This window comes from Ptychodera flava, chromosome 1 (genome assembly GCF_041260155.1).
Source record: "Ptychodera flava strain L36383 chromosome 1, AS_Pfla_20210202, whole genome shotgun sequence".
In the NCBI taxonomy this organism is placed as follows: Eukaryota; Metazoa; Hemichordata; class Enteropneusta; family Ptychoderidae; genus Ptychodera; species Ptychodera flava.
Window position 1 is genome coordinate 40,421,000 of NC_091928.1, and position 17,743 is coordinate 40,438,742.

At 39.3% G+C, this 17,743-nt stretch overlaps 1 protein-coding gene across 4 annotated transcripts in view; it reads left to right on the top strand.

Annotated features, from left to right (window-relative positions):
* LOC139137181 (PHD and RING finger domain-containing protein 1-like) overlaps nt 1–17,743 on the top strand; it is a 153,942-nt gene that overhangs the window by 87,542 nt on the left and 48,657 nt on the right. The window contains exons 1-2 of one of the 4 annotated variants that reach the window (XM_070705194.1): nt 3,445–3,760; nt 4,465–4,486. The exons of 2 other annotated variants lie outside the window; for them this stretch is intronic. In XM_070705194.1, the coding sequence (XP_070561295.1) occupies nt 3,715–3,760; nt 4,465–4,486 (68 nt within the window). In that variant the 5' untranslated portion in view covers nt 3,445–3,714. Of the gene's footprint in view, nt 1–3,444; nt 3,761–4,464; nt 4,487–17,743 lie in introns of those variants that run through there. One more of the 4 variants, XM_070705169.1, reaches the window with a different exon arrangement.

The window sequence follows — 17,743 nt, forward strand, 5'->3', positions numbered from 1 at the left end:
CATAGAATTAAACTGTGGAGGAGAAAGCATACATCCTTACAGAGTGATCTCCAAGATAACACCACCAGTGACAGGTTAAACCTACATTTCAAATGAACCACTGCAACAAACAGAACCATGTCACCATGTCATCATAGATAGTGATTGGCTGAGGAAGTAAAGCAGTTTTAAGTAGAGACCCTGTGTTTTGTTCCAATTTTTATAACATATTATTGAATTTCTCTCTATGAAAAATAAATTCAAAACTAATAATAAAGGTATTTGTCATCTGTTGTACATATTTTTACACATCATGAAGTTGTATCTCTTAACCGTCAGTATGTATATCTTTGTTGATAGGTGTGTGGACGATGTGACCGAGAAAATCTCTTAAAGGAATAGTCCACCCAAATAACAACCTGCCTTTAAAGTTGAAGATTATTTTTGTAACATTGATGATGAAAAGATGAAAAATGTGCTGTTTATTATCCTAGAAATTAATGTTTTATTAACTGATGTGTATGACGCCATTTTCGCGATATGGAAGCGCCACCTATCGAATTCCTCAGAGAGGCTTAACTTTTGATGACGTAAAGTTTTCGTGTTTGGTTGAGGAAGTTAGGGGGTATCGCTAGGGGGTCTGATCTACCGTACGTTTGTATTGAGCTGCTGCCCCATGGATACACTTTGCCTCCAACTTTATAACTTTGAACCGGAATTCAGCGATACCGAACTCCAGGATTTCGAACTTGGTGCTGCTTTCGACGAAAAGACGGACACATCGATAAATTCAGAAGTAAAAGAAGGGCACGTGGCTCCACCAATTACCGAAGGAAGCTGTACAAGTATGGCTCTTTTGGTAGCTCACTGTTACGTGGCCATGTTTGGAGCTGAACCACGGTCCCTCAACCGTGGCTGAACACATCTTCGATATCGCCTGGTGACGAAACGAACTCTAACTTACCCACAATGGTTGTACTTTTGGGTAGAACATTTTGATCAGCATTGCAAGCTAGCTGTTATCACTTGAAAAATACGATGTTGGATTTCAAACTCCCAAAGAGAACTGTATGACGACATTGCTCCGCATGTTTAGCCATTGCAACGCTGGTTTTAAAATACGGTTAACTCTTTTTATAACAAAGAATGATTAGCGAAAATTGCCAATTCAAAGTGCTAGATTTTCAGTTACATATAGAAAAAGAATGAACGAATGAGAAAAAAATTCGAAGCACCGTTCCCCGTGGGGGAGGGAGGAGAGACAAAGCGGACGACCGGAAACGGCTCAGCTGTCCGACTCTAAATGGTATGTCCCTCATCTAACAAGCAACATTTATACATACACACTTTCATATTCTCCGGGCACTAAATTAAACTTCAAACACACTTTCATGTTCTAGGAGGACTAAATGAAATTTCAATTTATCCTTTCAACGTACAGTCATAAAACACACTAAAATTTTCCTGTTCTCACAACTCACATTGAACTTTAAACGTAAGTTACCGGTAATTAGAAACCGCCATGGGAAGAGATCGCGAATCCGAGTAGCCGTTGCTGCTGTCAACTTGGTGCAATCTTGGAAAAAAATAATTGAGAATGGTCAAAATCTGAAAGCTACGACTTCACGACCAGTCATTGGGAAAACTTTTGGGAAAAATTCAATACTTTACAGCAACGTCCGGGCGACAGGTCGTGGAGAGAAACGACCGAAAAAATAAACCTGAAAGCCACGACCTCGCGGCCGGTCTTGGAGAAAAATGTCGGCAAAAATTCAACACTAAAGTTACAGCCACGACCTCGCGACTGGTCGTAGAGAAAAATTACAGAAAAAGGGAATGAAATAAACTACCTTTCGACAGATCGGGAGCGGGAAGATGGCAAAATTAAAAAAGTCATGTACTATTATATAGCAATATGGAGAGAAACAGCTCTGAAAAACATCTGAAAACAAATCTGAATCACGGTTACTCTATGATGTTACAAGAGCAATGGTGTCTGAATAGCCTGACTGAGAAACGTTAAATATTTTCGATCACATATATTGAGTATCTGATTCCGTTTTTTCACTTTGGAACTTAAAGTTTTCAGGCTTTAGCTCAATGATGTTATTCTATGTGCTTGCTGAGGTTGAGTGGCGTCTCTGAATTACGATACGATGCACTCAAATCTTTGCGTAGTTGCATGGAAATTTCTAGAAACCCACAACAGAGAGCCTCGTTTTCACTACAATCCAACATGGTCGTACGACCGGTCGTGCAGCGTGCTTATATGAAACGTTGGTTCATTTTGGACCATTTATTGAAATCCATGTGATAATATATTTGGGGAAATCCCTTGTAATTCGCACTGGCAACGCAGTAACGAACTTCACTTACTGCTTCTTGTTTTTATTTACAATTTAGTGGCAAAATTGCTCATTATTTTTTTCGACGCCACAAAAATATGACTCGCTGCCGTGGTATCGTAGAAACATTGAACTTACAGCATGGATGCCCGATAATAGAGTTTACTTTGACGTGCCTATTTTTTTTCTAAAAGGAAGGAAAGACTTATGTCTGAAATTTTTCCGACATCAATGAAAGTTGTCATCTACGCATCTACTTCTTCTCGAACTCTTTTGAACCTATTCTTGGTTCCAGATAACTCATTTCAACATATGGATCGTTTCCGTTGACTTGATGCGTGGATGCCATAGTTGCGTTGATGTGGTTAAACATGCCCGAGCAAAAATACAACTTTCTGATTTCAACTGATCACGCAAACTTTATTATGTTTTAAATACCAATGCGATGTCATCAAAATAACAAGAATAATAAGTAAACTTTTTGTAAGAAAGATGATCTCAACAAACTCTCCGGCGGTTCAGAAAAATCATAAATATTTAAACCATGAACCTCTTTTCTTTTATGGAGAGTCTCTCCCACAATCGCCCTTGTTGTATGTCCTCTTTTCACCAATGCATTTGCTTTCCAGTGTAACTTTGTGGTACAGCATCATCTTGAAGTCTTTCCTAATCCAAATTTGATTGTGGGTCGTCAAACTGCCGACGAAGTCCTTCTCTTGGAAACGGCCTTTGCATACGTAAAAACATGCACTGCACTTATAATTTTGAAAACTTACGTCAGTGGCAATCTTTACCGGCAACAATTTCTAGAGGCGGTGTTTTCACTTCGGGTTTCGAATCATTCAGAATGCCTTATCGAAATCTCGCTCACGATTATTGGTACATCCGTAATACTTACAGGCAGGCATAAGCTATTTATGAGACTCCCTAGATCAGACCCCCTAGCCAATGCACCAAAACACGAAAACTTTACGTCATCATCCGGGCATTTCTCCCGGCATGCTTTGCGAGGAAGTAGACAATATGGCCGCGCACAGTCGGCTATAAAGGTCTCCATATTGCCTGATTTTGATATTTATTTTCATAGATAACTTCAAAAATCGCTGTTTCTGTGCAAAAAGTAATGATAAATGCTTTTATGACATACATAGAAACCTGTATAAGGCAGATTACATTTTGGGTGGACTATTCCTTTAATGAGCAGTCAGTGTGCCTGTCTTTGTTGTTAGGTGTGTGGACGATGTGACAGAGAAATCTCTTAACCAGTCAGTGTACCTGTCTTTGTTGTTAGGTGTGTCAAGAAGGTGACATAGAAGATCTCTTAGTCTGTGATGATTGTGGATCTGGCTACCACTGCGAATGCCTAGACCTTCCCCTGGATTCCATCTCCATGGAAGAATGGTTTTGCCCTGACTGTGACACTACAAGTATGGAAGGTAAGACAACAGCTTTTGAAAGAGTTGCTCTGATGCATGGGGTAATATAATGGTGTACTTAGAATCTCTTAATTAAGACACCAAAGTTTTGTTGCAAAGACCTAATGGTGATAGGTTGTTACTTTTCGAACTCACTTTGTTTCTCAAATCCAATGGCTGTCTTGGTGTATTTGCATGGATTTAGGAAAAATGCTAATTGTTTTGTTGAATCTATGAGTTGGATTGCCGTCAGTCAAAAAGTTACATACTAAGAGTTGTAAATACAGTGTCTATATTAGGTCAGCCGTTTTGCTAAGATTAGGGAACACTTGTAAATGATTTGAAAACCCTGGTAACAAATTTTCCCCAAAGAGTTAACACAGGAATGTGGTCATTTTGAATTTCAAATATTGCAAAATGTTGGGTAATTTTGTTTTGCAAGTTACAAACTTTGCACGGTGACCCTGATATTAAAATTGATTTTGTAAAAGAATGGTTTAATGTTTTTAAGTCTGAGCAAAGGTTTAAGTCTTTCACTATTGAGGCGCATAGTACCTTAAGTCATAATGCCATCTCACCTTATTTTTATCACTTTTGCATATATCTCAGACATATGTTATGCAAACTAGAATGTAACAATTTGCATTTCCAGTCGGGAGAAACTGAATCCTTTGCCTATCTATTGGCGCACAGTATATAATCATCTTTGTTTTACTATGTGACAGATGGAGACGAGTCGGAGGAGTCGGATGATGAAGAAGAGGAGGAAGAGGAAGAGATGATGATGATGATGATGATGAAGAAGGAGCTGAAGGGGAGGTTGATGATGAGGAGGAAGAGGGTGTTGATGAAGAAGGTATATCATATTACATTATGCCTTCGACCTTAAAATGATACAACACTGAGAGCAGCAGTATGATATCTTACACATGTAATGATGTAGGGCTCATCTTCAAGTGTTTGGGGTGGGAGAATAGCCTGAAAACAAAGGTTCTGCTCAAAATTGAAATCAGACCATTTTGTAAAATGCCAGAGTCAAAGACCTGAGACATTTTACAGGGTTTGACTTCACATGCAAGTAGAGGCAGGTTATCAGGCTTGTACCCCACCTAGAATCTATGTATCAAAATATGAACGTTTCATGTAGGCTTCTGTCAACTGGTACTTGCAAGGCATTTGTGTCAAGATAGTCAAAGTGTTAAGACAATGTGAATATACCAAAGTCAAAGAGGGTTGTGTAGCTCTTTTTTTAGTCTCCGGGGGACTTATAGGTTCGGTCATGTCCGTGCGTGCATCCATGCGTCTGTGTGTCCGTCCGTTCATTCACACAGATATCTCAGACATGCCCTGGTCAATTCTTTCAAACTTTGCACAAGGATAGTACCCTACCCCATACAGATGCACGTCGATTTGTTTAAAAGTGCGATCAAATTTGGCCGTGTTAGAAGACTTTTTAGGTTACACCTCCATAGCCTCCCATGTATAAGTCAGTTCTCCATAGACTCCATGTATAAGGCCAAGAAAATAAAAATTTAGTTTCTCATCGTATTCATATTGCAAAAAGGATGCAGTGACACAGTTTTTAGTCCCCTTGGATGAAGTCCAGGGAGCTTATAGATTGGGTCGTGTCCGTCCGTTCGTCCATCCGTTCTTCCATCAGTTCACGCAGATATCTCAGATAATTTGACAAAATGTCACATGACCTTGGTGACCTTTGACCTGAAATATACATATTTGTCCATTACTCAGTAACCACAAGTGGTACACCCTTCATATATGGTATGATGGGATACCTTATGAAGCCACATATTGTACCTCATTAGTTATGCACATATCTATTTTGAGCGAGCCAATAGAGCTGGAGGTCTGATTATGGTATATAGCGATAACTTAGCAATACAATTATTTTGACAAAACGTAACGTGAACTCAATGACCTTTTACCTGAAATATACATATTTGTCCATAACTCAGTAACCACAAGTGGTACACCCTTCATATTTGGTATGAAGGGAGACCTTATGACGCCAAATACTGTACCTCATCATTATGCACATATCTTATTCTGAGGAAGCGAATAGAGCTGGATGTCTGATTTTAGCTCCCATAGCCATATGTATATATGGCAATGGAAGCTATTCTTATAGACTAGGAAATGTCTGTATGTATGTATGTCTGTATGTCTGTATGTCTGTAGGGTCAACATCAAAAACTCCAAAACCGCTGCACATTTCATCTTGATATTTGGTGTGTACATGGATGATGGGCTGTAGATGAGATTTTGTTCAAATGAAGTTGTCTTGCCAAAAATATGCAAATTAGTGCCAAAAAGGCGTTTTTGGTAAAAAATCTTCTTCTTCATAACCGCTGGTCAGACAGCTTTGATATTTGGTATACAGGTTCCTGGGGGTTCTCTTAGTGTGATATAGTGAAATTTGATGAAATCTTCAATTTTTGTATTTTTGGGTCAGTTTTTTGCCGTTTTGTTTTTGCCATTTTTGGTCAAAATATTTGTTTCTCAAAAGTTACTCATGTGATAGCTTTGATATTTGGTATACATTTTTATACATAATATGATGAAATCATCAATTTTGTATTTTTGCAGCTAATTTTGCCATTTTAGGTCAGGCCATCCTGAAATGAGCTATCAAAGATCTCAACCTTCTTCATCAATACATATGTCACAAAACGTTGCTCTCTTCATAACACAGCAGAGCTCTGTCGACCATTGGGTCGTTTGTTAGCTCCCATAGCCATATGTATATATGTTTACAAGTTTACATTTTATTGAAAATCTCAATAGCCACTGAGCAGATTAGATGAAAAATTAGCATGTAAGTACTTTGGGCTGACCTGAAATGATTGTGCACATCTTGGGTCAGTATCTTGGACTTGCTATTTTTCATGAATTTTTTGTAATTTTCTCCCATTTTTGGTCAAAAAATCTTCTTCTCTGAAACCACAAGTCTGATTGATTTGAAACTTGGTATGGAAGTGCATAGGAGTGACCTTTCTCAAATCTGGGCAAATCGTGGTGAAATTTGCATATTTGCATTTTTTGGCTATTTTTTTTCATTTTGATCAAAATTTTTTTTTAACTCTGAAACCACACGTCCCATTGAGTTGAAACTTAGTGTAGAGGTTTTTACGGGTGACGTCAGTAAGATTGATCAAATTCTGGTGAAATTTGTATAATTTTATTTTATTGGGGAATTGTTTCTATTTGTGATAAAAAAATCTTTTAGCTTGATTTTAGCTTGTTTTGATAACTATATGGGAGCGACCAGTGACATTGTCACTATTTTTTGTATATAGGGATAACTATAGGATAGAAATTTTTTGACCAAATGTCATGTGACCTCGATGACCTTTAACTAAATATACATTTTTGTTAATAAACTAATTAACCACAAGTGCTATGTCCTTATATTTGTAGGATGGGAGACCTTATGACAACACTCTTGTACCTCATTAATTATGCACACATCTAATTCTTGAGCAAGCGCAATAGAGCTAGAGGTCTGATTTTTGGCATATAGGGATTAATTAGCAATATTTTTTTTTCAAAATGTCATGTGACCTCGATGAACTTTGACCTTGATTATACATATATATGCCATAACTCAGTAACCACAAATTCTATACCCTCCAATTTTGATAGGATATTAGACCTTAAGATGTCACATCTTGTACCTCATTTATTATGCGCATTTAGTATTTCATGGCTGGCCAATACAGCTAGAGGTCTGATCTTTTTACCCGATTTAGAACCATAACTTAGACATGTCTCATGTGTTTCAAATTGGGAACAACGACATAGACCTTCGGGTATGTGCCCATAGATCTCAACATTTACACTCTAGTGATACTTCTTAATGACCACATTTCCCTGCCCCACCAAGACTAATACTCCCTGTTACAAGTGGGGACTATGTCATTGTCAGTGACTTGAATGAAGATAGATAGATAGGAAGACAGATAGCTAGTAACACTTTTATAGTGCCTAGTGTCCATCAAGGATGCTCATTTGTGCTGAACAAAGTTGACCACAATAAGCACTCTGAAAGAGATATGTTTAAGCTTGATCGTATAAGAATATAAGAAAAAAATATGGCTTATAGTCATTATCATAATTAATTGTTGCTGTTTGATGCTTTGTCAAATGAAGATTCAGATGAGAAAAGTGATGATAACGAGGAAGGCGATGGAGATGATTCTGATGACGAAAGTGATGAAGATGGAGAGGCTGTAGAGTGTGATGAGAAAAATGACTCCTTGTCTGATGTTGACACTGAGAAATGCCCCGTCTGTTTAAATCCATTTGATGAACAAGATGTTGGAAATCCAGAGAGCTGTGATCACGTATTTTGTCTTGAATGCATCCTAGAATGGTCCAAGGTGAGCAGTGTTTTCTTGTTGATGTCTTTTTCACCAGGGAATCATAATTCTGATGTTTTGTTAATCATTGTTTCTGCATTATATCAATCAGGCCACTGTATTTCGTCAAAAGTAGTGAGTGAGTGCAAGGATTACTCATTCACCCAACTTAGATCTTTCATCCACAGGGGAACAAGACTTCATTGCCTGAAGCATGTTTTATGTGTAATTTATGGACAAATTCACATACCTTCAGTGTGATTAAATTGAGAATACATTATTTTTCACTTAATCAAGTGAAATTCAAAAAAACATTGACTGGATCTGAGACTTTATTTTTAACTGAATGACTTAAAATACACAATAATCGTGACTACTTTCGATTCATATTTTTTTTTTCAAGTACAACAGAGGATTAATTATATTAGCAAGTTGAATATTGTATTGAAAAATCTCATTTTGTACCACATTTCATCTGAGAATATGAAGCATTAAATGCCAAAAAAAGCTGCCAATAAATTGTGTAATTTATAATAATTCAAATATAACACATTCATATTTTGAGTTTAGATAGCATTGAATATATGGTGCATCAATTCCAATAGAACATGTAGAAGTTGTGTGATCTACATTTAGCATGTTTAAAAAACATAACCAGTAATGGTAAATTGTAATCTTGTCATAATCTTGTCAACTTGATACAAGGATTATTACCTATGCCATACATATGCACGTTGATTTGTTTTACGATCCAATCCAATATGGCGTCTGGCGCCATTTGTTTCCTGTATTTGATGTCGGTGTGTATGTTCATGCAAATTTCTCAGTGATGCTAAAAGCGATTCCATTCAAATTTGATACATAGATTACTCTATATGTTATACATATGCACATTGATTTTTGTTTTGATCCGGTCTAAATGGCTGCCTGGCGGCCATTTTGTTTCCTATATTTGACGACTGTACGTTCGTTAACATAAATTTCTCAGCGATGCCAGGTGCGGTTGCATTGAAAGTTGTACATATATTAATCCTATCACATATATATGCATGCCAATTTTTGTAATGATTTGATCAAAAATGGCTGTGTGACGGCCGTTTTCTTTCCTGTATTTGGTATCCATCCACAGGCTCCCCAGGTATGATCCACAGGCGTTCCAGGATGAAATTAATATTAATGCTTTGTCCATTCATAAGGGCTAATGAATGCAGATATCTGAGATATGCCTGTGCCAATTCTTTTTTGTCCCCACGGATACTGTCCGGAGAACTTTAGATTTGGTCATGTCCGTGCATCTGTCTGTCCATCCGTCCGTCCGTTCACGCAGATATCTCAGAGATGCCTGGAGTGATTTCATTCAAACTTGTTACAAGGATTACTTCATATGTCATACATATACACGTCGATTTGTTTTGTGTTAGAGCCAATATGGCCGCCATGCGGCCATTTTGTTATGTTTTTTTCATGTACTGAGCCATAACTCAGGGACATCTCAACCGATTTTATTCAAAGTTGGTACAAGGACATTGATCTATATCATACATATGCACGTCAATTTGTTTCACGATATTATCCAATATGGCCGCATGGCGGCCATTTTGTTACATTTTTTCATGTACGGAGCCATAACTCAGGCATGTCTCAACCGATTTTATTCAAAGTTGGTACAAGGACATTGACCTATGTCATGCATATCCACATTGATTTGCTTTGTCATAGGATCTAATATGGTCTCCGTGCGGCCATTTTGTTATAGATTTTTTCATGTACAGAGCCATAACTCAGGCACATCTCAACCGATTATATTCAAAGTTGGTACAAGGATATTGACCTATATCATACATATGCACGTCAATTTGTTTCACGATATGATCCAATATGGCCGCATGGCGGCCATTTTGTTACAATTTTTTCATGTCCTTAGCCATAACTCAGACATGTATCATCGGATTTTATTCAAAGTTGGTACAAGGACATTGACCAATGTCATAAATATGCGTGTCAATTGGTTTCACAATCAAATGCAATATGGCTGCCTTGTGGCCATTTTGTTATGATTTTGTCATCTCCTGAGCCATAATTTGGATATGTATCATGATTTTCATTGCAAAGCTGATCATGTCATAAATATGCATGTCTATTGGTTTCACAGTCCAATGCAATATAATGGCTGCCTGGTGGCCATTTTGTTACGATTTTTTCATGTACAGAGCTATAACTCAGACATATTTCCACCAGTATCATTCAAAGTTGGCACAAGGACATTGGCCGATGTCATACATATGCACATCAATTTGTTTAACGGCATGTAGCAGTATCATGTCAATTATTGAATTTTCGTAATTAGTCTGATATGTCAAGAAATACTGCATCAAATTTCATGAAACTTGGTAGAGATGTTAAGCTCACATTGCTTTAACAGTGAAAAAGACATTTATCAGTGTCAAGTATTAATTTTTTAATTGCATATGTAATGAACTTTCCTAATTAGAGTGATATATCCACAAATACTGCGGTAACCCTGTTCCTGCCAAGTCCATATTTCACCATCAGGTCAAGATGATTAAAAATAATGAAAGACAAACATATTCCATATGGTGTATTTAACATAACATTAACTATTTGAAGCTCTGAAAGACACAACAAATCGGTAAACTTGATTTTGTTTTACTCAATACGGCTTTTTACTGACTTGGCTAATGGGGAAGTGATGCTGTCTGGCAGGAAAAGGGTTAAGGTTGATGAAACTTGGTACAGATTTTGATCTCATAGTGTTGTAAATACAAATCAATGACACTTAGTGGTATCATTTATAGATATAAATTAATTGCTAGTTTGCATTTACATAATGATTTTTTTATGGTGAATGTCCAAAGTACTGCATCAAACTTTATGAAATATGGTACCGGTGATAATCTGTCAGTGTTAGGATAGGATGCAAAAATGTTTGGCAGCATCCTGTCGATTAAGTACTAATTGATTCATTTTAATGACCTTTTGTAATTAGTATGGCGGCTTACATTGGTTTTTCACCACCATGGAACTCATTTTGGCCATTAAACAGGAACTTACAGGACCGTGGGCGCACAATAGAGTGATTATTCATGACGCTCATAATTTACATACACTGGGCGGGATTTTTCGAAGTCACGTGTGGACGATGGTTAATGGAGGGGTAAACACTATCTGTTACCGATTAAGAGGGATTTCAATTATCACCTTCTGTCTAAATGTAATGGAAACCTGAACAAGGAATTTGTCTCCACGGGTAAAATAAACTGAACGCGATCATTTTATGTCCGCAGTAAAACCCCGTCTAACTTGAGGTCCCGGGCTTGAGGTCTGCCTAACTGCAGTCAGAGTGAACGTCGACTAAAACTTCGTTGTATACTACAGCGAGCTATATAATGGGTCCAATCTACGTACTCTGCGCCAGGTTTGCGCCAGGCGCATAGTCAAGAAAAGGCACTCTGCGCCAGGGGTTTGCACCAGGCAGCTGCGCCACCCTTTGCACCATGCAGTCTGCGCCATGTTGAACTCTCGGGGGTTCATCGGTACGGTCCTTTTGCGCCAGGCAATCTGCGCCATTTTTGCATGAAACTTGTACTCAGAGTTGTACAGAGAGTGTGTTACGTGTTACGTGAACCATTTTACTGGTCAGCTTGGGAATAAACTTTCAAAATATTGATGTTTAGTTGAAAATAAATCGCAGCGATGTGAGTTACAATATTCAACTAGTACTTCACATGCAATATTTTGAGCTTGATTTTCCGATGATGTTGCCGGGTTACATTTCAGCTGTGCGAATATCGGCCAGCCGCGCGGCTGTAGCTTTGCGGCAGGAGGTTGCCAGCGCGGCGAGACATTGCATAAGCTTTTGAAACAACGAAAGTCAAATTTTGCTTTGCAAAATCCACCCAAATTTTATCTTTGAGGCGAGTTTTCCCATAGACCTTAAAAACGGAAGGTCTATGGTTTTCCGTTTAAATATTTTCGAGAAAACCTCAAACTATTTTCATAAACTTGAACCACGGAGGGACCGTGCTTGAACACAGTCCCTCTCCCGGGGTCCCTCTCCCCAACAACGGAGATCGCGATCGTTCAGATTGTGGTTGGCAAGTTAAAGTACACTGTCTTCAGAAACAATGTTCAAGTTTACAACTCAACGCAAAATGCAATCTAAGTCTCCGTAAAACCAACCATTTTACTATAATGAAAGTATCGTCCAAGTTTATTCTGTTACTTATGATCAATGAATGAATCAATGTACGGTCTGCACGTACACTCTGTGCAAACACAACGACCTTGCTGCTGGATCGCACATGTGTTTACTTAGTCTGGCAGAGACCCTGCGATTCGCGTTCTTCCCTGTTGGAACACGCGCGCGCCCTTCGGAGACGCGACGCGAATCCCAGGGTCTGGACGTTCTTGCAAGCGACCGGTCGGATTTCTGCCTGATCCGGGTACTTTATAGAACTCCACACATCCGTTAATCAAAAACAAATGACAAGTACCATGGCCAAATAAAATTAAAAATGAAAAAGAATAACATACCGCGTATATAGGTCTACCAGCTACTAGTATATATTCTCTCCGCCAAGTTAGATAGGTGTTTCTTTTGACGTCACTACCATTATGAATATTCATATATTTGCAAGAACTGACAGTCGCTGTGTCTGGCAGCGCGTGCTCACAGCTGAGCGTAGCCTTCGAGGCCCACCGTGGGCGCGCACAAAACAAGGCACAGCGACTGTGGAGAGTCTAGTACGCAGTTGACTCTGACGACATTCACACTACACCAACCAATAAGCGTGCGACAAAATCCTCGCGCCCCGCCTACTGATACAAAAGTCTCTGTCTATGATTCAAAATTTTGAGGGTCATATTTATAAGACAACATTCTTTGTTTTAGCATGTTTCACACATTCAAATTGTTTTGTTCGAAACTGCCTCCATATACGTTTGTGATCGAACATCCCGACATCGACACAAATTTAACTACTTTTTTCCCTGCCGATACGTGTTAATGGCGGCACTTAGCCGACACCGTCACAATGCCGTAATTTACCCCGGAGCGGAGTGGCAAAAATTGTAGTTACGAGTTATAAACTGGCAACGACTATTTGCTTACGTAAGATTTTTATAGAGAAATAAACTGCTGACCTGTGATCTATGTAGAAGAGAGCAATACACAAAACAATCTCTGATTTTTATGGTGCAACGAATACATGTATTCCGAAAACTCGTTTGACCGTAAAGAAACCATCTAGAAACTCAAAGTTGAAGTAACAATAATTGACAATACAGTCGTGGTCTTGAAATTACAGAAATGGTCATCATTTTCGAGTTACACTTATTCCATCATTTAGAACGGCATGGATATGTGCAATTGACAAATGTAAGCTTACGTCCATGCATATACCGCACTTGGACCTTGTCGGAACATCAACGACATCAAGCTGAAAAAAGTAGGCCCCATCGCTGTTAGGTTGAGACACGACTCTGCTGTAGGAAACACATTACAAATAGAGGAAAGACACGAATCTAACATTGACAGTAAAAAGTGACAGTCTCGGGTTCCAGAAACATCATAATGAAATATCTGTGTTCAGTTTCCCGAGTTTGCCATCAAACGCTGAAAACAGAGTGCGGGAGAAGGCTACTTAAAGGTCTGTCCACAGAGTATGGACCGCACTTTTGTCGGTATGCGGTTAATCAAAGGACTTTACTAAACGACGGCTGTAATTAACTTAACTTTTTCCCGTTCATTCGTTGTATGAACGGTCACTTCTTGACCGTATTGTATGCAAACACTTTTCACCCCGCCCTTTGCGGAGTCGCTTTATTCATAAAAGGGCTACCAAATAGGTGTTAACTGTTGAATGCAAATATCTGACAAGGGCCCAGGGAGAGGTACTACGTGTACTTGCAATATTAGGCCTACAAGGTCCGTCAACGCCCTGAAATATTAGCATATCATCTTGCATATCATCTTGAAAAAATACGCGGAGTCTTTGAGGTCGGCAGTATTGCTCTGTCTTATTTATTGTTGACAGTACAACAGGCTTAATTTTGAAAGTCTTAAAATATTCAACGGTGAGTTTTAATTACACGTTCAGTATTTTACGCGTGCGCCCCTTCGGAAGCAAAAACTTCCGACTTTTATACAAGCTGATAACTTGCTCCAGACCATGACAATAATTAATTGTCTAGTTATGACATTTGGCCAATTTCAAGATTAAACTGCAATGATCATTTCCATCTAACACAAATTAGAATGACGGTACGCTGAGAGACCACACCCGATATTGACACAAGAGAGAGAGAGAGAGAGAGAGAGAGAGAGAGAGAGAGAGAGAGAGAGAGAAAGTTACGTATTTTACTGGGAAATAGCCACTGCGTTCAGTTGAAATATGTTTCAACACCACCTTTCTCACAATCGACTAAGTCTAGGTTGTTGTAAACGTAAATGCATAAAATGTCTTTGACATCCTACATGCCTGTCACAGAGTTTATGTTTATCTCAAGGCTGATACACGATGCATGCATAGGACGGTGATGCATATTCGTTTTACAGCAAGTGATTCGGTCGCGATGTGTTGCTCGCCGATAGATTGCTTGTTCTAATCATCAAGTCGTTGGCTTAAAAGTTTCAGAGCCAGAGACGGCACAATCATTTCCGCTACAGACAAACAACGTATAAATGTGATGCAAGGTCGCAGAGCTTTCTGATTATATAGTATGAAACAAAGGAGACAGTCAAATTTCTATCTAATGACTGGTCAATCGCTGACTACACAGAGATAGCTATGATTTCTGTGACAATATAATTGACAATGACTGAGATTGATTCAGTGAACAATATTCAAGGGCTCGTTGACCAAAATGGCATTCTTTATTGCGGTAAAATATCCATCATTGTTAACAAAATGTAAAGGTTACAAGCATTCATGACCCCTGATATTCTGATGCAATTGATCTTTTGAAATCATTATCAAACTTTGTGTACAGAGAAAATAAAAAGCATACTGTCAGTACAAACGTAAAAAAGAATTTGTCATTTGCTGTTGTCTGATTTCTCAGTTTTCGTAGCTATTGAATTTTTTTATCCTCAAAAAATCAATCATAGAGAACGAGACAAGTCTCCAAAAATACATTTTCCCATGATCTTACTTTATCTGATGAACTAGCCACTCTAAAATTTCTTCAAAAAAGTTTCTTCTTTCTTCGAAAATTCTCCGACAAAAACTCCGCATACGACGCCATGTCGGATAAACAGTATCTGGTCACGTGCCCAGGTCGTGAACTGGTTTGACTGAAGTCACATTTATCAGCCGCGCTATAGTCGTACAATGGTACCAGAAGAAGTATCGCTCGCTTGAGTTGCATGTATTAATAATAAAAAGGATATCTGTGATATTTGAAATGCAATGACTAAAAACACGAAAAGGTTAACGAAAAAGACGGAAGTGATGTAATGGGTCATGATCTGTACGCAGGTCATGTGTACTCGTTCCGCGCTCAGCCGTTCAACTGTTCACAGAGCTATGCCGCGCCGCGACTGTGTTCTGGAGATAGTAAGTTTTTATTCAACGTTGAAAACGACTTTGACTCTCATTTTTCGTATGTCTGAGCCCGACTTTGATCGGTTCAAAGCGCCCCTCACTTCAAGCCCTCACATTCGCTCGCACTTCGATTGTGAGAGCCCTCACTTCAAGCCCTCACATTCGCTCGCACTTTGATTGTGCTGGCCCTCACTTTGGCTCCGCACTTGTCGATTTCTGGCACCCTTACATACCTCTCAGACAAGACAAAAAACATGAGCGAAACGTGGAGGGTGGAAGAAAGAATTGTCGTCGGACAGTCAGCAAAAGACGCTAGATAAGCATTAAGTTACAAGCGAAACTATTTAGTTAACATAAGAATAAAAAATTAAAAATAGAGACAATTACAACAGTGCAGGGGTTCCGCGTTTGAGGTGACGTACTTTATTCACAGCTAACCCTTTCCTGTGCAAAGCCTGACCCGGAAACGATTCTTGGGTAAATAAGCTATAGGTCGACCACGCTACTCTACCCCACACACTGTGGTCCGACTCAAAAAGTTTCCACCACGGTCACTCTATCACATTGTTTTAGGACTTATCGGGTTATTGATCGGAATTATGTGGTTAATCGACAGTGTTGTTTCGAGTTTCAAGGGCATCGGCAGTCGCCGATCGGCCGATCGTACCTGTTAGACGTACCAAGTGACGTATTTTATTTGCATTTTTTTTGCGAGTTCATTTTCCCATCTCTTTCGCTCGACTCACTCATCCTACACTTCGACCCCGTCAAAGAGAAAAGTGGCCGATCGTACGCTCCTGTTAGACGTACCATGGAGGTATTTACTACCTGCATTGTTGTACCAAGTGACGTTTTTTTTCCATCTCTTTCGCTCGACTCACTCATCCTACACTTCGACCCCGCCAAAGAGAAAAGTGGCGATCTTCGCTCCTGTTAGACGTACCAAGTGACGTATTTTATTTGCATTTTTTTTGCGAGTTCGTTTTCCCATCTCTTTCGCTCGACTCACTCATCCTACACTTCGACCCCGTCAAAGAGAAAAGAGGCGCAGATTGCCTGGCGCAAAAAGGACCGTACCGATGATGCCCGAGAGTGCAACATGGCGCAGACTGCATGGTGCAAAGGGTGGCGCAGCTGCCTGGTGCAAACCCCTGGCGCAGAGTGCCTTTTCTTGACTATGCGCCTGGCGCAAACCTGGTGCAGAGTACGTAGATTGGACCCATTATATACCTGCTACAGAATGATGACATCTTATGTATAACTAATTCAGTTGTTATAAGGAATGAATCAAAGGCAACATTTTCGCCTTCTCTTTGAAAACATAAACAGCGCTGGCAGCGTCCGACAACGTCCGCAAATTCACAAACAATGGAACACAACACCGACCATAACGAAGTGAAGCGTGAATGTCACTGGCAGGATTTTGACCCCGGGGTGACGTAATTGAGGTGAAATGTACGTTGAGGTAACGTAAACTTTGATTGCACACGATACGATATGCCTACCGGAATTCGCACGATACATAAATTTTGTGACAAACAGAACTTAAAGTTTTCCATTGACATTGAAACTTAGACTTGTAATACTGTAAATCCGAGCGTTGATATTTCAATTTTCATGACGCTGTGGTGTAATTTGCTGCGATCGCGCGAGTAAGCTTGTTCGGATCGGATACATCGCCGTCAAGAGTTGTCTATACTCGCGAATGACGCTTGTCTGTCATGCAGTTTTTGCATTTTCGTTTATCTCGTTTATCCGACGCCTGATAACGTTTCGACACTGTCGAAAATGAAAAGACAGATGCGTCTTTGCCCGCTTTTCGTCAATCACTAGTAACATTTGTCGACACGGATCGACTGGCATTGGTATCAAGTTTGATAAACGGTACAAAGAAGCACGGTCCCTCCAAGTTGGCAATCTATAGACGCAAGCTGAATGTGTGAATCGTTTCTGGAACATGTCCTGTGTCACGAGTAGGGTATCCAAAGCTCACATGTTTATATCTGTGTCTTGATTAGGGTACACAGGTGTAATTTGTTGTCTCAGACTAATAGACCGTAAGA